The sequence below is a fragment of the Lepidochelys olivacea genome, assembly GCF_965140295.1.
Source record: "Lepidochelys olivacea isolate rLepOli2 genome assembly, chromosome: 6".
Taxonomy (NCBI): Eukaryota; Metazoa; Chordata; order Testudines; family Cheloniidae; genus Lepidochelys; species Lepidochelys olivacea.
In genome coordinates this window covers 3,664,652-3,684,122 of record NC_140416.1, presented here as the reverse complement: position 1 = coordinate 3,684,122, position 19,471 = coordinate 3,664,652, and the positions used below count along the sequence as shown (strand labels likewise).

The 19,471-nt window shown below is 55.5% G+C and overlaps 2 protein-coding genes across 10 annotated transcripts in view; both read right to left on the bottom strand.

The window, feature by feature from the left end:
- Positions 1-1,153: 1,153 nt before the first annotated feature.
- LOC311522709 (pyrin domain-containing protein 1-like) lies at positions 1,154-6,454 on the bottom strand. 2 transcript variants are annotated; one of them, XM_084632198.1, is made up of 4 exons: positions 5,932-6,451; positions 4,674-4,733; positions 4,132-4,191; positions 1,154-1,381 (listed from the first exon to the last, which is right to left on the bottom strand). In XM_084632198.1, exons 1-4 carry the CDS (start codon positions 6,206-6,208, stop codon positions 1,359-1,361), a joined length of 420 nt encoding a protein of 139 aa, XP_084488324.1. In that variant the 5' UTR covers positions 6,209-6,451; the 3' UTR covers positions 1,154-1,358. The 2 variants fall into 2 exon arrangements, with proteins under 2 accessions (XP_084488324.1, XP_084488325.1); XM_084632199.1 differs by lacking the exon at positions 4,132-4,191 and having other exon boundaries at positions 5,932-6,454.
- A 2,478-nt stretch (positions 6,455-8,932) lies between these two features.
- TRIM72 (tripartite motif containing 72) overlaps positions 8,933-19,471 on the bottom strand; it is a 30,595-nt gene continuing 20,056 nt past the window's right edge. For 7 of the 8 annotated variants that reach the window (XM_084632133.1, XM_084632134.1, XM_084632131.1 and 4 more), the window contains 6 exons: positions 16,348-16,741; positions 15,442-15,537; positions 14,687-14,917; positions 12,787-12,809; positions 11,169-11,287; positions 8,933-10,378 (listed from right to left, as the gene is read on the bottom strand). In XM_084632133.1, the coding sequence (XP_084488259.1) occupies positions 9,807-10,378; positions 11,169-11,287; positions 12,787-12,809; positions 14,687-14,917; positions 15,442-15,537; positions 16,348-16,722 (1,416 nt within the window). In that variant the 5' untranslated portion in view covers positions 16,723-16,741 and the 3' untranslated portion in view covers positions 8,933-9,806. Of the gene's footprint in view, positions 10,379-11,168; positions 11,288-12,786; positions 12,810-14,686; positions 14,918-15,441; positions 15,538-16,347; positions 16,742-18,720; positions 19,417-19,471 lie in introns of those variants that run through there. The other variant, XM_084632138.1, reaches the window with a different exon arrangement.

The following is a 19,471-nucleotide window of genomic DNA, read 5'->3' as shown; positions in this document are numbered from 1 at the left end:
CTGGAGCGAGAAAGGTCTGCGGAATGAGAGGGCAACAGGAGAGACACCAGAGCAACCAGAAGGAGGTGCCGGCTGTGGCGAGTGCTCCCTGTGACTTGCAGGCTGATGTAAACACTGTGAGGGTATAAAGAATGAGGAGTCCTTGTGGCACCTTAGAGACTAACACATTTACTTGGGCATAAGCTTTCATGGGCTAGAACCCACTTCGTCAGATGCATGGAGTGGAAAATACAGGAGCAGGTATAGATTCATGAAAGGATGGGGGTTGCCTTACCAAGGGTGAGGTCAGTCTAATGAGAGAAATCGATTAACAGCAGGATACCAAGGGAGGAAAAATAACTTTTGAAGTGGTAATGAGAGTGGCCCATTACAGACAGTTGATAAGAAGGTGTGAGTAACAGTACGGAGAAATTAGTATTGTATAGTTCCCATTGACATCCGTGGTACTACTCAGCGTAAAGGTGATGAAATCAGGCCCTGCTATATCTTCTGCGAAGTGCCTGGCTCATTTGGGGACACTATAAAAAGAGTAAATTCTCCCCCCCAAAAAACTGTATTAAGGTTAAGAAAACAACCTGCTGGCTGATTGTGCTACGTCCCTCTCTAGACGCAGGGTCAAAGAGAGAGTACCAGCCTGCTCCTGCTGCTAGTTAATGAAGTTGCTCCTTTACCTCACGTGGTAGAGCGCTGTGCTGTGGGTTCAGAGGTCTGGAGTTCAAAAGCTGCTGGATGAGCCATGTTAGCAGTTGTTAAAAAGGATAACCACTGCTGAGCCATCCTCCCTGCAGCACAGCACCCCCTAGGGGCGCACTGGGGTCAGCACTGACTGAGAGCCTCCCACAGCACAGCACCCCCTAGGGACCAGAACTGATTGTGTGGGAGAGCATCCCCTACTGAGCCCTCCCGGCAGCACCCCCTTGTGCACCATTAGGCTCGGCTCCCTGTACTTCTAACAGGATCCAAACGTTCCTTAGGGTCACTCATCCAAGCCTTGCAGCCATTTCGCTCATGAGACAGACCCACCATCCTAGGTGCTGTAACAGGAGAGCACCACAGCTGGGACTTTCACCGGAGCCCAGCCAAATCTCCGACACACCATTGAACCTGCCGGCTGAAAAGATCAAGGAAAACACCCACACAGCTGATGGACGAGTTCTCTGTATGAAAACCAGGCAATTGTTTTATTGACCGAAAACATGGAATGCAATATCCTGGCCAGTTGGTACGACGCTGAAAAGGCTCCAGGTTTCCTTGGCCATTGGGAGCTGGTAATGCTGCAGGGCAGTCTTCATTCCAGTGTTAGCCATCTCTTTCACTGCGTCACATCAATTGTGAAGGCTTGAGCTCAGCACCTGATGTTACCGAAGGTCCATCTCGTCTCCTGGAAACGGGAGTGAGTCAGAAACAGCTGCATAAAGGAACGGAGTTCAGGTGGCTTTTATGCTACTTGATCTGGAAGTTCCCTGGTGTCTTTCACCCCAAGGATCTCAAAGTGGCTATTCCATCCATCTTTGGGTCTCCATCCCTTGAGCTTGCCATCAACAGACATCACAATGATTAACAAGGAGGTCGGTGTCTTTATCCCCATCTAAAGATGGGGTGATTCTGGCACAGAGGGCACAAGTGATTTTCCCAAGGTGACCCCTCAGGACAGTGGCAAAGTTGGGAATAGAGCCTGCGCCCTCATCCTCTGCATGATCCACTAAGCCACGCTAGCCTATTGTATTGCTAACCCCTAGAGACCAGGATGCCAGTCTATGTACCTCTCTGCTCTTCAGCCAAATCTTGCCGTTAAGTATGGGTTGTGATGAAGTAGGAAGTTTTGGTAATATTTTTTATGAAGCAGATGTGTGCCTCAGTTTCCCCTCTCTGCTGCATTGTTACCTAGTGGGTGAAAAGGGACTGTTTGCTCTCAGGGCAGGCTCAGATCCAGGTGTGAATGGTGCCTCGCTGGCTGGGGCCTTAGGTCCCACATGAATGCAGCTCTTCAGAAGACAATGGCAGATCCAATCCCAGGGACATTGAAACCTGGCTATCAATGACCCAGAGAGATATGGACTTCCTGCATCTCCACGGCGGGGGGGCTGAGCTGTATCTCCCCAGCTTGGGAACAGAGGACTGGGGGGGAGGGGCAAGAGCGAGGAGAAAGTTAAATGTGGGCTGCGGGAAGCAGTCGGGGGCACTGCCTGGAGTCTGACAAAGGAGATTAGAGTCAGGGACAGACAGAGCTTGAACAATGAGGGTTCACTACAGCTTGGCTGGGCTCTGGCTACCCAGAAGGGCCTATGCTTCAACCTTCATTTCTCTGTGCTAACCAAGGACTTCCTAGGCTGTGCCCCAGCTGACTAGTAAACCCTACTGTGACAAGGCTGGCTGAGTGTCACTGCAGGTGGTGGGGTGGGGTGCACTGCTCCCTAATACTGTACAAGTCTCCCTCAGGGGTCCGTCTCAGTGGGACCGGCTGAATGGAGCTCGCGGTGCTGAACGACCAGAGGTCCAGTCTATAGAGGCGGTGAAGCCACATGGTGGCTCGCCCTGGAGATGGATTTAGACTGTTCTCAGTGGTACCAGATGACAGAACAAGGAGTCATGGTCTCAAGTTGCAAGGGGGAGGGGAGGTTAGGTTGGATATTAGGAAAAACTTTTTCACTAGGAGCGATGACGCACCGGAATGCGTTACCTAGGGAGGTGGTGGAATCTCCTTCCTTTGAAGTTTTTAAGGTCAGGCTTGACAAAGCCCTGGCTGGGATGATTGAGTTGGGGATTGGCCCTGCTTTGAGCAGGGGGTTGGACGAGATGACCTCCTGAGGGCCCTTCCAACCCTGATATTCTATGATTCTCTGACCTCTGCGGGGTCTGGCTCACTGAACAGGTCCTCCTAGAGACTGTTCCAAAGTGAGGGCCATAGCACCGATCCTGTGGATCCATGACAGGGGTGCCATTTTTTAAAGCATGAAAAAGACTTCTGAGTAAACATTCTGTTGAAAAATCAGTGGGATTCCTAAATCACGCCAGTATTTTCAAAAGCCCCCATCCACCCACCCATCCATCTCCATACACATCCCTCCCTCTATCCTCCTATACAACTATCCATCCACCTGTCTATCCCCATACGCACCCCTCTCTCTGTCTAGCTGTGCTGGGGTGACACGTTCGTTGGGTATTTATGTAGATATACACACAATCTATTACATGCACAACTGTTATTATTATAAGATAAAATGTAAGTTGTTATTATGAGACACTCCCAGAAAATCGATTGTGATCTCGGTGACCCCAGTGTAAATCCGCGGTGACCCCGCCGAGGCCAGTGGCGTCAGGGCTGGATTCTGATCTCAGTTGTAAAGAGAAACGCAATGCAAGCTGGAACCTGCTCCAACCCAGTTCCAGTCGCTATGTGGACAGTAGCGTAACCATGCTGGGAACTGGAGCGCTAGCGAACGGGCTTAGTAGGAACCATTCGGCCGTCTGCACGGCAGAGGCCAGAGTTAACCCAGCTGTGGCGCGACAAGACCGGGGAGCCTACGATGAGTGAGCTGAATAAGCAGCTTCAAAACAGCCGCCACCCACCGGCTGTGGAAGGCTGGGCTGGGTGGCAGCACCTCCCCTGACATCAGAAGCTGGAGGGCCAAAGCGCTGAGTGTGGTCGGGGGGCCTGTGTCGGGCCTCAGGCCTGACCTGAGTCAAGGGTTACTGTGTGTCAAGTTTTCAAAAAGGGGAACTGAGGGAGGAAGGTGGAGGGGGGACAGGTTGGGGGTACTGGAGGGGGCACCTGCAGTGAGGGTATTCACTGGAGGGGTGGGCAGTGTTGCTCCCTGTCATGGGGGCAGGACGGCTGGCGCAAGTCCAGCGTGCAGCGAAAGCCACCAGATAGCACCTCCCTGCGGGAACCCGCTCCCCGGGGCTGGGAGCCGGGGCCTGGGTGGGCCCCAGAATCGGTGGTTGCACCGATCAGCTGCAGATGCAGGGGTGGGACCAGTCAGGAAGTGGACCAACTGGGGCTCTTGCTGAGCTCCAGCATCTGCTCTGCAAAACACCTGGACATTTCCTGTTATCTGAAAAATCTGCCCGGACAGAGGAAGGAGCCTCAAAGGCAATGTGCAGGAAAACCCGGACGTCTGGTCACCCTACCTGAGTCTCCAGCCCTGAACGAGTCTGGCCTGTGCTCCCTGGGCATGGGGGCAGCTATACCTGCTTGGAGACAACAGGGAGCTCACTCAGAAAGGAATCGGAGCAGCCTCTGCCCCTCCTTCATCCCTGCTGGGATCCCGCCTGACGCTCTCCACGTCACTCGGCTATCTGTTGGATTCCCCCCCACACCCCCAGCCTGCACGCCCCATGCCACCCGCCTCCCCCGCTGCCCAGATCACTCCCCCATCCTCCCATCCCAGCCTGCCCTCCCCACACTGCCCGCCTCCCTCGCTGCCGGGATCCTTCCCTTCCACAGGAGAAACCCCTCAGTCTTTGGCCAGTTCCCCATAGCACAATCTCAGCTTTCTACGGCAGCTGGGAGCTCGTGGACAGCCAGCCTCTCTGTGCAGTGAACCCAGAGGGATTTTAGGGCGCTCCATAAATGACATAATGCACTGGGGTTGGGGGTGGGGTCTTGAACATGACCAAAACCCCCGTGTTACTGTCCCATCCCCGACACAGCTGGACAAATGTCAGCCCACCTGTGACTCTGGTCCGGATGGTGCTGGTCGGAGCTGGGGTCTGCTGGGCACCGCCAGTAGCTGCAGCAGAGAAGGAGGAGAGAGGTTCGTCTCTCAGGGGTGCACCCCGAGCGAGCCGTTCCCCCACAGGGACGGGGATTTGGGAGCCGGCAGGAGAAGGTTTGGGGTGACCCATAGCTGAGTCGGGGAATGTTGCCATGAGGAATCAGTGGCGGGGAAGGGGAACAGAAAAAAAACCTCCCCCATAGAAAGGAGAATGTTTGGTTCCTTGTTGGACTGATGAAGCAAGAAAAATAACCATTTCTTGGACGCAGGACTCCTCCCTCCAGGTGTGAGCAATTCCACATCCATGTATTTATCCCCCATCCCTCCTTCTCTTCCTTTCCAGCACCCCTATCTTTTCCTACCTCCATATGAACAGATCTTCCCCTCTGTGTCTCTCACCCCCCCCTACACAATTCCCCACTGTGGAGCCGTGATCCCCACTGGGTGTTGGGGGGTTCATTTCCCGTTTGGGAAAGGAGAAGGAAGAGATGGGGGCTGGGCTGGTACAAGCGAACCGTCAACTACTGGCCTGGCCCTGTCTCGATCGAGTTGCCTCCGTGATACAGTGGAAGACCCTAACTCCCTTTGTGGACCTAGAACAGGAAGTTAGGTGTCTAAACCAGGGGTGAAAGTAACTGAAAGGTGTTTCTGGTACGAGGGCCTGGCTCCGGAAGGGCAGGGTCTCGGGCAGAAGGGGCGGGACTGGGGGTCAGCCTCCCTCAACCAGCTCTTCAGTGCTGCCTGGCCAGTGCTGCCCGGGGATTTAAAGGGCCCGGGGCCCTGGCTGCTGACATGATAGCAGCGGTGGTGGCCGGGAGCCCTGGGCCCTATTAAATTGCTGGGCCCCAGGGAAGCTGCCCCGTTTGCCCCCTCCCCCCTCCCACATCGCTGCCCCCTCCCTTGGCGGCCTTGGGCTTTAACATCCGCTGTGTACGGGCCTGTACCGGTGACCATTTTTTACCGGTACACCGTACCAGCTCACTTTCCCCTCTGGTCTCAAGCCCTTTGGATCTGTGATACCCGGTGGCAGCCTGGCCTGAGAAGGGGCTGCACAATTCTGCCCCTGGGGGGGGTTGTGCTAAGGAAGCCAGCAGCATTGCTCATTTTTCTGCTTGGCAGGCCGTTAAGCAGGCAGCTCCTGTACTTGGAGACCCATCAAGACAAGATCCCCCTTAGGGAGGGGGCGATCCCCCCTTAAAAGCCCCTCACTCACCCTGCCCTGTGGCCTGGAACAGGTTGTGTGCCAGGTTCTTCTTGTCCATGTCCTCCAGCACCTTCCCGGCCACTTCCACCGCGTAATCCTCCTCGTAGTAGCTGACGAGCAGGCGAGTGATTTCTACAGTGTCTGCTTTTTCAAGCTCTCCCCATCTGATGGGGTTATAACCTTCCTTGGGCTGGAAATTGTTCAGCTTGTCTTTAAATGTCTTCAAGTCCGACTTGCCCAGTTCTCTAATGGTGTCGAACAGGTGGTCTCTCAGGGTCTTTCCCATGCTGGCTCTTTCCCCCGAGACAGCAGTGTCCCAAAAAGGAAAGTGAAACAAATTTCACCACTTCCACCCTTCATCCAGCCCACCCTCTTCTCTTCTGTGACACTGGGCTGTGCTCAGTTGGAAGATTAACAGTTTTGATCTGGCTCCCGATTTTTGTGACCCTTTTGTGCGGTCAGGGGTTTTGCTCCTATGGGGGGCACCAGGGGGCTCAGCCTCAGATTCACTCCTGTTGTCTTGTGTTATTCAAACACTCCTGGGCACGGAGACTGGGAGGGCAAAGGGCATCTGTGCCCTGGCTGGGAAGGAAAGCGGAGTTGGGGTGAGGGGCGGAAATTTGGCAGGAAGAGTGGCAAGAACAATGCACACACACCCCGACACACCCACACCTCCCTCCAGAGAAAGTTGCACACACAGAATAACACACAGACACACCACACCACACTCAGTTACATACAAACACAACACACAGGGACACGTACACAGTTACACCACAGACATACCGCACAGAGACACACATGCATCCTGACGCACACACACTGACAGATACACACACTGTACTCACACTTGCCACAGACACTCACACACGCACACAGACTTGCATGCACAATTCTGCACAGACACACCCAAATACCAACACAGATACACACTGACCGATACACCCCCTCTCCCGAATCCCCATTTACAGATCAGAAGAAAGTGGAACATCCCATTCCTCCAGCAACAGGAAATGGGGTGTGCCAATAAAATCTTGAAGCTAGTCTTAGTCACTTATGTAAGGGTAGATGTGGCCTATTCCCAACAGTTGACAAGAAGGGGTGAATACCAACAGAGGGAAAATTACTTTTTGGAGTGCTAACGAGACTAACAAATTTATCTGGGCATAATCGCATCTTCTTGTCAACTGTTAGGAATAGGCCACATCTACCCTGATTGAATTGGCCTCATTAGCACTGACCCCCACCCCCCACACACTTGGTAAGGCAACTCCCATCTTTTCATGTGCTGTATATTTATACCTGCCTATTGTATTTTTCACTCCATGCATCTGATGAAGTGGGTTTTAGCCCATGAAAGCTTATGCCCAAATGAATGTGTTCGTCTCTAAGGTGCCACAAGGACTCCTAATCCTTGATGAAACGTACAAAGCCTCAGCTAAGAAAAGGAGCAAAGAAATTTGTTATACACTGGTGCCATCTACTGGATATTGAAGGAATGAGCGATCCAAAATCTGAGAGCCAACAGCCAAGCAGAAAATACCTCCATTGAACCCCGAAACAGGATCTAAAAACCGTCAGAAGTTGCTGACTCCAACAAAGAAGCTGCCGTAACGTGGACACACTCCTCCTATCCAGGGTGACCAGCAGTTTGGGGAAACCATGAGATTTCATTTCAGAGATTGTTCTTTCTTTTTATGGCCCAGGCGAGGTCTACACTAAAAAGTTAGGTCGACCCTGCTACATCACTCAGGGGGTTGAAACATCCATATCCCCGAGTGATGTCGTTAAATTGGCCTAACCGCCAGTGTAGAAAGCACTAGGTAGCGACTACCTCTTGGGAATGTGTGTGTGTGGATTAACCCCTCCCATCTGTGTAGTGAGTGTCTACACTGAAGTGGTAACTGCTAGTTCCCTTTTTGCGGCTGCACTCTCTCTAGTGAGGCCTTGAGGAACTGTATTTTGGCTTCTCCTCCTTGGTACACCCAAGTCAATTGAACTAAGACTCTCACAGAAAAAGTTTAAGCATCTGCTTTTGATGCTTTAAACAAGTCCCTTTCAAAGCCAACATGAGAAACAGCAAATGCCAGACTCCTCAAGGTGCAGCCTGTGAGACATAACTTTACTCCTTGGAGAATTACTTTAGGTGCAGAAAGTGTGTTAGAAATACTGGAGAACTGATAACTGTTGATTATAGATCTGGGTCATTCATGGTGAATTAATAAACTGGTTGGCTGGTTAATAAACTGGTTGGCTGGTGTCCTCATTTGAGACATTCTGACCGAGGTCGAAGTAGATCTGAGAAGGACCCAACTTTAAAATCAGAAAGCCAGTACTCCCAGGATGCAGTAAAAAAAGGGTGAGCCAAACTAAATTCCAGCCCTAAACTGGCAATACTGTTTATCCAGTAGGAAAATCTAGTTTGTTAGATTTTCAGATGAAATCTAACTGGCACTTTGGCAAATTCAAAAAATTGACCCCCATGCCCCATTCACACTTACACATCTCCCTGCTATCCTGGCCCAGACCCATGGCCCATCTAGGCCAGTATCCCACCCCTCCCTGCTTGGCTGTGGGTGATGATCCCTAATAATAATTTTCCCTCCGACCCTTTGTTGTTCAGTCTATAAGCTCTTCAGGGCAGGGACCGACTCTCACTGTGACTCTGTGCAACATCTGACCCACTGGGGGCCCTAATTTCGGTTGGGGTCTGTGCAGCACCAGGAACAACGGGGCCCTGATCTTGGTCGGGGTCTGTACAGCGCCAGGCACAACTGATCTTAGGCTGATCTTAGTTGCAACCTCCAACTGCTACCATAACAACCAATAATAATGAGATTCCTGTAATGCACTCACATGGGTGTGTGCCAGAAGAATAAATTCACTAATGCTGGTACAGTGCCCAGTAAATAAGGTGTCCGGGCCCTTATAAAGATGTAGCTGATCCCTCACAGATTGTTTGGGGGCCATATGGCAGATAGAAGCCCAGACACACACGTGCACACAGGAGGCAGAGGGGACACGACCATGTTTTATTGGAGACCGTATCTGGGTGGATGCGAACATGCTCAGATCCCAGCACTGCCTGTACAGATCCCGGAGGCTTGGAACCATGTCGGGTCACTGCTCGTCCCAGGGAGCTTGGAGCTGGGCCACATGGGCTCCGAATGTCTGGAGGAGCAGTGATGGCATGGGGTATGGCTGCGGCACTTCCAGCTACGTGGGCATGGCCAGGGAGTCTGTGGTAATGGACACATGCTTGGGCATGATTGAGATGCTTTTGGTAGTGGAAGCATGAACCTCTGGTGATGGGGGGCCATGATAATGGGACTTCTGTTGATGGTAGCATGACAAGACATTGTTACAGAGCTTCTGGCGATGTAGCACGTGGTTAGCTGTGGTTACAGAGTGTCTGACAACATAGTTATAGTGACGTTGGCCATGGTTGAGGCACCTCCTGCTCTGGTGATGTCAGGCATAGCGAGGCGTGGCAGGGCACGGCTTCTCTGGGGTGTGGCCGGCCGTGGTTTCAGCACCGCCAGACCAGGTGACATGGTTGGGAGTGCCTGTGGCTCACCTGGTGACATGGGCATGGTTGGGTGTGGCCGTGATGCTGTGGGGTGAGGTTATGGCACAGCTGGTGAAGTAGGGCCGGCTGGGCATGGTCATGGCTCTTCTGGTGATGTGGGGTGGGGTTGGGTGTGGTTGGGGCACCTCCTGCTCTGGCATCTTGGGTCAAGGTTGGGTATGGCTGTGGCACATCTGGAAGCATGGAGCATAGCTGGGCGTGGCTACAGCACCTTTGGCAACATGGTTACGGCACTCCCGGCTCCGTGGGGAGAGGCTAGGCGTGGCTACAGCACCTCCGGCTCTGCGGGGTGCTGTTAGGAGGCCTCCGGCTCCGGCGCGTAGATGACCAGCGGCTGGCTGTTCTTGCCCTTGTCGTGCCAGCAGACGTCGAAGAAGGGGTAGACGGTGGTGGTGAAGCGCGTGTGGAAGGCGAAGAGCTGCGCCAGGTTGTCCTCGTCGCTGGCGTCGTAGAACCCCAGCATCCCGTCCTCGAAGCTGAGATACAGCCCAATCCGGCTGGGCTTGGTCTCCACCCGCAGCAGCCGCGGCTCCTTGTGCTCCACGTGGGCCTCGTAGTTCTTGCCTTCCTTGCAGCCCACCAGCCAGAAGCCGCTGGAGGGCAGGGCCTGGAGCCGACCCTTTCGCCCCGTGTCAGACGAGATGATGCCCAGCGCCCAGCGCGGCTTGTCACCCACTGTCACCTCCCAGTAGTGCTCGCCACCAGAGAAGCTCTGGCGGCTCACCACACAGTTGGACTTGTCGAAGCGGCCTGGGTCATCAGAGCTCACTGGCTGCTTGTGTTCCACGCACTCCACCCGCTTGCCGTCCTCCGACACCACCAGGTTGGGGTGGGCCGTGTCTGGGTCAAAGGTCAGGTTCTCCAGAGCTGTTGGGAGGGGAGAGGGAGAAAGGAATGGGGCACCACGTGGGATCCTGGAAAGTTGGCCCAAAATTCCACCCCTTGTCACCTCCCACCATCCCCATTTTTCCTAATTCTTCTTTCCCACACAGCACCCCAAGCATCCCCCTCAAGGGAGGCCAGAATCTCAGGTGGAGTCAGAGGGTGCCCGGCACACTGGGGCCTAGTGAATAGAGCACTGCACTGGGCCCTGGACTCCTGGGTTCTATTCCCGGCTCTGCCACAGGTCTGTTGAGCTGATCATGTCACTCAGGGTCTGTTTAGCACCTGGCACAACTGGTGATTGCTGTGCAGGGTAAATGAGAATCAAATATGTCCTTGGATATATACAGGGATCCCTCACCCGATGCTGAGATGCAGCTACCTCTGGGGTGGGGCACACGGGTTTGTTTAGCAGCCATACTGCAATCCTGCACTGAAAGTGAAGGTAGAATTTAGAGAACAGAATAGAGTCACCATAGCTGGGATTTTGCCAGGACATTGTGGTTAACTCGCTGACTCTTGGAAAAATGCCAGGGACATTTAAAAACCATGAATGGCCAGGGCATTGGTACGAAGTCTCATTTGAAATGCAGCACAGCTCCCCCATGCACCGTGCTGGGGCCCTGGGGCCAGCCCTGACAGCCAGGGGAGAGCGCTCCCTACTGAGCCACCAACCTGCTCTCTGCAGCACAGCGCCCCCTAGAGCTGCACTGAGGCAGTGGGGCCAGCAATGACAGAGCACCCCCTACTGATCCATCTCGTGCAGATGCCCTACCTGGCATCAGTGAGCGGAACATCTTCCTCCACACCTGGAACTTGAAATCATCTGTGATGATTGGCAGCTGGATGTCCATCCGGGCAACCGGCGGGGACTCTCCCAGAATCTTCTGCAGCCTGCGGGGAAGGAAGAGCCAGTCAGGGGGCCATGTGCTCAGGGACGGGAACCAGGAGGGATGAGCGGTCGGTGTATGGAGGTCAGAGTGGGAGGATAAGAAGCAATGGGGAGGTCAAGACTGTGTGACTCAGTTCTTGGATCCATTCATCTGGCAGGGAATGTTGTCTTCCCGAGACCTGGGTGTGTGAGGCTCGTGTGCAAGGGGAGGGGTGGGAGCAGACCTGGTTTGAGCACACAGTAAGAGAGGCACTCTGGATTTGTGCAATAGGAGAGGCAGGCTGGCCTCATGGTTAAGACACTGGCCTGGATCTCAGGACACTTGGGTTCAATTCCTAGTGCTGCCACAAACCCACTCATGCAAGTCACTGAATGGCTCTGGGCCTCAGTTTTCCCATCTGTAAATGGGGCTAATAATCCCTTCTTTGCCTAGCATGTGAGCTCACTGAGTGTCTGAGCAGCACCTGCCATAAGCAGGGCCCCCGATTTTGGTTGGCGGGGGGAGGGGGAAGTCTGTGCAGGACCTGACACAAAGGGGGCCTTGATCTTGGTTGGGGGGTTTGTGCAGCACCTGGCACAACGGCGCCCCCTGATGTTGGTTGGGGGGTCATGCAGCTCCTGGCACAGTGGGGGCCTCCATCTCAAGTGAGGTCTGCGCACTGCCCGGCATAATGGGGCCCTGATGTTGGTTGGATTGTGGAAGTGTTACCCTAATGTGAGGCACTGTACGGAGGGGGAACGTGGGGCGGGAAGGAGTGTGCCAGAAATACTGACACTGCAGTATGAGGCAAGGGATGAGCTAGTGTGCAAAGGGAAGGCGGGGAAAAGGGTGAGTGTGCAAGAAGGCCTGAGTATGGCCAGGAGTGCGTGTGCAAGGGGAGAGGGGTGTGTGAGAAGAGTGAGCCAGAGCACAGGCGTGTGAGAGGAAGCCGGTGAGCGAGCAAGGCCTGGGGCAGAGGCTCCCAAGGAGACAGCTGTGGGCAAGTGTGTCTAGAATGCGGTTTCCAGTTCCAGGCATCCTGTTCAAGCACGATGAAGCCAGAGTGGACCAGGTGCAGCGACGGGCAATGGGGGCCTGCAGGGCCGACGGGAGGAGAGGAGACTGGATGCGCTTGGCTGGGGGGGTCTGATCGCTCCCTACTGACACGTCGCGGGAGGGAGCAGAGCTCTAAGCGATGCTGGCGCCAGAGGATATGGGGACACACTGGGCAGGAAGCAAGGGAAGCTGGACAGGAGAAGAAGGTTTCTGGCCATCGGAGGAGGGAGGGTCTGGATCGGCCTCCCAGCAGCAGCTCAGGAACTGAGCTGGTTTGAGGATGGAGCTTGATCTGTTTCGGGCTGAGCTGACAAGGGGGTTTCAGAGAGGCTGCGAGAGCAGCGACTGGACTTGGTGACCCAGTAGGGCCCTTCCGGTCCAATGTCTCCAGCCCTGTGGGGCGGACTGGGGGGCGGGGTAGGGGGAGGAGCTGAAGGAGAGCAGCAGAGGAGTGGGAGCGCTCACCTGCTGGCCACCAGGCAGTATTTCTGTGGAGAGGAAGACGAGGGTGAAGATTAGCACCTGGCCCACAGTATCTCCCCATTCCCAACCCACGCACCCACCCCACTTCTAACCCAGCCCCCGTGAACCACAGAGGCGACGGCATCACGTTAAAAAGACAGACAGAGTCGGGGGTGGGTCTGACAGACACAGAGAGCTGTGGGTCAGAGAACTGCATGTGTGGGCGGGGGTCACCCCCAGACCCAGAGGAGCATGCGTGTGTTGGGGAGGGGAACAGACACAGGGACCTGGTGCGTATGTAAGGGGGACAGAGGCACAGGGATGTTTGGGGTCACAAAAGACAGACACAGGGATGTTGAGGTTGGGGGGTGGCAGACAGACACAGAGACGTTTGGAGGGGAAACAGACAGACAGACAAAGGGATGTTGCGGGGAGGGCAGGGTCACAGACAGACACAAGGAGTGTGGTGCAGAGCCCTGGACTCTAAGGGCTTGTCTACACTTAAAAGGCTGCGCCACCGTCGTGCTTGAGTGACGATGCTATCTACCCAAAGGGGAGGGCGTCTCCCATCAGCGTAGGCAATCCGCCTCCCCGAGAGGTGTAGCTGTCTCGGTGGGAGAAGCTCTCCCGTCAGCAGAGCGCTGTCTACACCAGGACTTTATGTGGTATAACTGCGTGGCTCAGGGTGTGGATTTTCCACACCGCTGAAGGACACAGTTACATCGGTATAAATTGCTAGTGTGGACCAAGCCTGAATTTTCCCAGGTAACAACAGTCCAGCGCAAAGGGGGATAGAAAATAGTTTAGAAAACACAAAAGACAGATTGCATTCAAATCTGCTGACCACCCCCCCCCCGCCCTGCTGGCCCACCAAGGGCGTGGTTCAGGTCACACCTGGTAATCAAGGGGAGAAAGGAACTGGAAATCAATGAACCAAAATTGGTGGCTTGGAAATTAGGCCTAACTGGAGGCCAGAATAATGAAGGGAGGTGCTGTTTCACCCACCGCTCCCATCTGGTGGGGTGGTGGTGTTGTCAAAACAGGGGATGGGTGGCCTAGAAGGAAGGACCAAGTTTCCCCATCATGGTTGCCACCTACATCATCTGCTGCAACCCAGGGGTCCACTGTATCACCATCCTGTCCTGATCCTGAGGGAGGTTCTGGCCAGACAGAGGGACCCAGATGACATTGTCACCTCTGCTGGCTAAATTCTGAACACCAGCTGGGATGTGAAACTAAGGTGCCAGGTGTCACCTCCCTTGTGGGGCTTTTTCCTTCTTCCACCTTAGTCAGGTGGTAACAGACAGACAGACACAGGGAGCGGGGTCACAGACAAATTGAGGGAGGGGTGGGATCACAGAGACAGAGACACAGGAGGTGGGGGGTAACAGACAGACACAGGAAGGCAGGGGTGGGGTCCCAGAGACAGGGGTCCCAGACTGACACAGGGGGCAGGGTTACAGACACAGGAGGTGGGGTCCCAGGCAGACAGACAAGCCTGGGGTGGGGGTCAATAGGAGGGTGGTGAAGCACTGGAATGGGTTACCTAGGGAGGTGGTGGAATCTTCTTCCTTTGAAGTTTTTAAGGTCAGGCTTGACAAAGCCCTGGCTGGGATGATTGAGTTGGGGATTGGTCCTGCTTTGAGCAAGGGGTTGGACTAGGTGACCTCCTGAGGTCCCTTCCAACCCTGATATTCTATGATTCTATGAGTCACAGACAGAGGAAGACAGGGGTGGGGTCACAGAGACAGCCAAAGACAGGGGTTAGGGGGTCACAGACTGACAGACACTGCAGATGGAGTCCCAGACAGAGGCAGGGGTTGGGGTCCCAGACAGACAGACGAATAAAGGGGCAGAGTCCCAGACAGACAGAAGCGGGGCGGAGAGGGGGGTCTCTCCTCACCCTCAGGAACTCGGTCTGGCTCTCCTCCTGCACCTCGCCCAGCACGGCCTCCATCTGCTTGAGCTGGTCTAGGTAGTGGCCCATGGTCTTGTGCTCATCCTGCAGCACGGCCGTGGCCTGCTTCTGCACCCGCTCTGCCTCCCGGCCCAGGGAGGCCTCCAGCACCTCTAGGTAGGTGCGTATCACCCCCAGCTGCTCCGACACCTGCTGCTTGAACCGCACCACCGTGTCCTGCAGCCGGGGAGGGATGGATGGTCACTGCTTTGTCACGCCCCCACTATTGCCCCAATTCCCCCTGGGGTCAGAGCCCCCCTGTAACTACCCCCAATAGCACCTCCCCTCCAGGATCTGCTCCCATCCCTGGGGTGGGAGCCCACCAGCAACCTCCTCCCCACATATGTCTTCATGAACATGGAGGATGCACAGATTGCTTTGTTTCTGTAGGGTCTCCTGACATTGCTAGATCTACACATGGTTTGTTGCTGTGAATTTCTCATGGACACTTGGGTTGCACACACTGCTTTGTTATTGTAGGGTCTCTAGTGAGGACTTAACTTTTGGGAGCAGCTTGTCTGAAAGGAGAAGAGAGTGTAACTCCCGGGTGCTGGCAGGTAGGCCAGTGGGATCCCTTTGAACTAACAATGCATTCACCCACTGTTTCAGACACATCACAGATCCCCTTCCACAGCACTCATCCGAATCTCCTGAACGTGTGTACACACACACACCCCCCCAAAGGGCCCCTGCTGTCTCACCTCCACCTCTGCTATCTGTCTGTTCAGCAGAGTGATTGTTTTCTCCTTACGCACTTGCGCCTCCTGCAGCTGAATTTGCTGCTGGGGAAGTTGTTTCTGAAAGAGCAAGAGAAAAAGATGAATCGAGTGGTCTGATCCAGGGTGGCAGGGAGGGGGCGGGACACCGGGCTGGATGGGCCCATGAATCTGATCCATGGGGGGAGCAAAGGGGCAGGATACCGGGCTAGATGGGCCCATGGGTCTGATCCAGGGTGGCAGGGAGGGGGCGGGATACTGGGCTGGATGGGCCCATGAATCTGATCCATGGGGGAGCAAAGGGGCAGGATACCGGGTTAGATGGGCCCACGGGTCTGATCCAGGGTGGCAGGGAGGGGGCGGGACACCGGACTGGATGGGCCCATGAATCTGATCCATGGGGGGAGCAAAGGGGCAGGATACCGGGCTAGATGGGCCCATGGGTCTGATCCAGGGTGGCAGGGAGGGGGCGGGATACTGGGCTGGATGGGCCCATGAATCTGATCCATGGGGGGAGCAAAGGGGCAGGATACCGGGCTAGATGGGCCCATGGGTCTGATCCAGGGTGGCAGGGAGGGGGCGGGATACTGGGCTGGATGAGCCCATGAATCTGATCCATGGGGGGAGCAAAGGGGCAGGATACCGGGTTAGATGGGCCCACGGGTCTGATCCAGGGTGGCAGGGAGGGGGCGGGATACTGGGCTGGATGGGCCCATGAATCTGATCCATGGGGGGACCAAGGGGGCAGGATACCGGGCTAGATGGGCCCATGGGTCTGATCCATGGGGGGACCAAGGGGGCAGGATACCGGGCTAGATGGCCCATGGGTCTGATCCATGGGGGGAACAAGGGGGCAGGATACCGGGTTAGATGGGCCCATGGGTCTGTTACCTTCATCCTCTGGTGGGCCTCGGCGGCCGTGATGATGTTGTGGCCCTTGTGCTTGCCCAGCGAGGCGCACACCCCGCAGATGACCTGCTGGTCCTGCTCGCAGTAGACGCTCAGGGGGTCCATGTGCTCCTCGCAGTGGTCGTGGGGCACCTGCCGAAAGCACTGCACCAGGTGCTCCATCTGCTGGTTGATGCGCAGCTGCTCCACCTTGGTGGGGGCCTGGCAGGTGGGGCAGGCCGCAGCCCGGGACAGGCACTCCAGGCAGAAGGTGTGGCCGCACTCAGCCGTCACGGGGGCCTTGAACAGCTTCAGGCAGCTGGGGCAGCTCAGGTCCTGGTGCATGCCCTGCATCAGGAGCTGCTTGGAGTTCGACATGGCTGGGCAGTGGGGCGGGCTGGCAGAGAGGGGACAGAAGGTAACTCATGTATCCCATTCCCATCCCCTGAGCCAGCCAGTCCTGGAGGCAAAGGGGGGAGGGATAGCTCAACGGTTTGAGCATTGGCCTGCTAAACCCAGGGTTGTGAGTTCAATCCTTGAGGGGGCCATTTGGGATCTGGGGCAAAAATTGGGGATTGGCCCTGCTTTGAGCAGGGGGTTGGACTAGATGACCTCCTGAGGTCCCTTCCCACCCTGGTATTTCTATGATTCAAAGCCCCCTAGAGGCACCAAGTCCCATTCCCTGCCCTCCCCCCTGCTTGGGATAAAGTAGTCATTTCCCTTCCCCCTGGGCTGCCTCCTCCTGTGTCTGGCCTATGCAGCCTGACCTACTGGAGGAATGTTAACCCTGCGTGGTATCTGCTGGGCCCATGGCTGCAGGGTGACCAAATACCTATAAATAGCTGGCTTGGAACGGATATCGCAATGGGAGCCGAGCTCTGGGGCCGGCAGATTCTCCAGCTGTGGATCACTGCCTCTCCCTGGGAGCCGTGTCTGATTGTGTTGCACAGCCCTGATTTTTTTGTCTTGACGCCGTTTTGCTACAGTGTATTCCACGGCACCCAGGCATGGCAGTGAATTGCACGGGATTTACGGCTTTGCAGCTGTGTGCTGTGTGGCCGCGAGTGTGCATGGCATTCTGTTCCCTCTGCTGCAGTGTGCCGTGCGTGGCCGGGCATTGCCCTGTCGTCTCATTAAGCACAAACTATTTACCGCAGGGAATTCCACGTGCATTGATTGGCACTGCATTGCATGGTGTTTTGGTGCAGTGAGGTGCATTGTGTTGCAGTCATTGCCCTGTTGTGATGGAGTGCAGGTAGGACAAGAAGTAGTTGGCTTAAGCTGCAGCACGTGTGTGTGTGGGGAGTTACATATGGGCAGTTCTCTGGCCTGTGTTATCCAGGGGTTCAGACTCGATGGTCCCGTCTGGAGTCTATGAATCTCATGCTTTGCTGTTGCTATGATGGGGAGCAGCCTGCAGGGCTGAGCCCTCCCCAGACCGTGCTGCGTGCCAATGTCAGGACCACATCTGAGGACCAGTACAGGCCATTTCCCGAGTGGGATGAGCCCTCTCTAGCCCCTTGTTCCCAGCCTGGCTTTCCGCATGTCCTGCCCCACAGGCCCACATTGCGGCTGGGAACAAGGGGCTAGAGAGGCGCTGGGAGGGGGTGAAGCAGAAGGGAGGGAATAGACTGATCCCCAATGGGTAGAGATGGGCGAGACCCATTCCGGAGGGGCCTGACATGCAGCAAAGGGGGCCTGGATGGCTTCTCCATGCATTGGACACGGCGGGGGCGGAGGGGAAGGGAGTGAGACAGACGCACAAACAGAAGAGAAGAGATACTAACACAGAGAGAGAGAGAGAGAGAGACACTGAGGAACATTTTTAGCCTCTGCCCAGAGAGATTTGGGTTAAATAACCAGCCCCCTCCCCAGCCAGCTCCCTTCTCTGGCCTGCCCCCCTCTTTCCCTGCCACATGCTCTTCCCGCATACAAGCTGTCCCTCTGCTACCATCCGGGCTCAATGTCAGCACCATGGGGTTAAAACGACGCGCAGGAGAGAGAAGAAAAAAAGACGAGACAGGGAGACAGACTCAAGGCAGACGGACAGATGGATGCAGACAGAGGTCTCACTCTGAGTATTTCTGATCCCTGCCCAGAGCTAAGTAACTCCAGCTTGCGCCAGCTAAACCCCGGTGCTCTCCTAGAGGGCAGCGGCTGAGCCCACGTCCCTGTCAGATCCTCTGGCCTTGCCCACGCAGCCTGCTCCGTTCTACGCCGTTTAGAAAGACAATGCCTCCCTTCAAGTTTTCCCAACCACCCTCTAAGCCTGGACCCTGGCACCCTGGTCGCATTAGGCTGCATCCAGCCCAAGGGGCACTGAAATATACCCACAGCCACCGCTCCGGGTGGGAGAGAAAGAAAGCAGCATCTTACTGAGATCGGAGGAGACGGATTGGGGAGCAGGGTCTGGCTGGAGGGCGATGAGGTGCAGAGATCGGATGGGCACCGAGGAGCAGCTGACTGCTGGGATGGGCTCAGCTGCAACGCGACTGCCCCACAGCCCCTCCCCACCTCTATATATAGATCAATAACCGGCTGCTGTTCTGGGAAGCACAGGACACTGGCCAGTTTTTGTCTGCAGAGCAGGAGGGGGAGGGAAGGGTGACAGGTGACTGGCTCAGGCAGCTGTTGGCATGGCTCTCATTCCCCAGCACAGTCTCTCTGCTAAGGGCGAGCACCCTGCACTGCCCGTCCGGATGCCTGGGTCCCATTCTGCATCCCGGTCTTCCCCTGCACCCCAGGGCCTGGGTGTGCTAAACTGTCATCCAGGATGCCTGGATCCCATTCTCCATTCCATTCCATTCCCCCTGGGAACCAGGGGCTATGGGGGAGCACCCTGCACTGCTGTTTCAGACACCTGGGGACCCTCATGCCTTCTGGCTCTGGGGGCATGGATCAACTGTGATTTGGGGTGGGGCGGATCTAGCAGTCCAGCTCAGTCCAGCCAGCTGCCACGATCGGATTTCCCAACCAAGATATTGCAGAGAGTCATGGCAGCTGCTGACCGTGCCTGGTGTGTGAGCTTTGGTGGACACCCTGAGATCAGCGCAGGAGTGGTGGGGGTGAATGGAGCTGTCTGTACTTGGGTGTAAGGTTGCTTACTTTCTAATTTCTGAAAGCCGGA

Bases quoted from the DNA above. Each gene is read 5' to 3' on its own strand.
- LOC311522709 (XM_084632198.1), bottom strand. From the start codon at position 6,208: ATGGGAAAGACCCTGAGAGACCACCTGTTCGACACCATTAGAGAACTG. The intron at 4,192-4,673 runs GTGGGCTGACAT...GTCTCCAAGCAG, and splicing joins CATCCGGACCAGAGTCACAG to GTATAGCTGCCCCCATGCCC. The intron at 1,382-4,131 runs GTAGGGTGACCA...TCCCGTTTCCAG, and splicing joins GTTCAGGGCTGGAGACTCAG to GAGACGAGATGGACCTTCGG.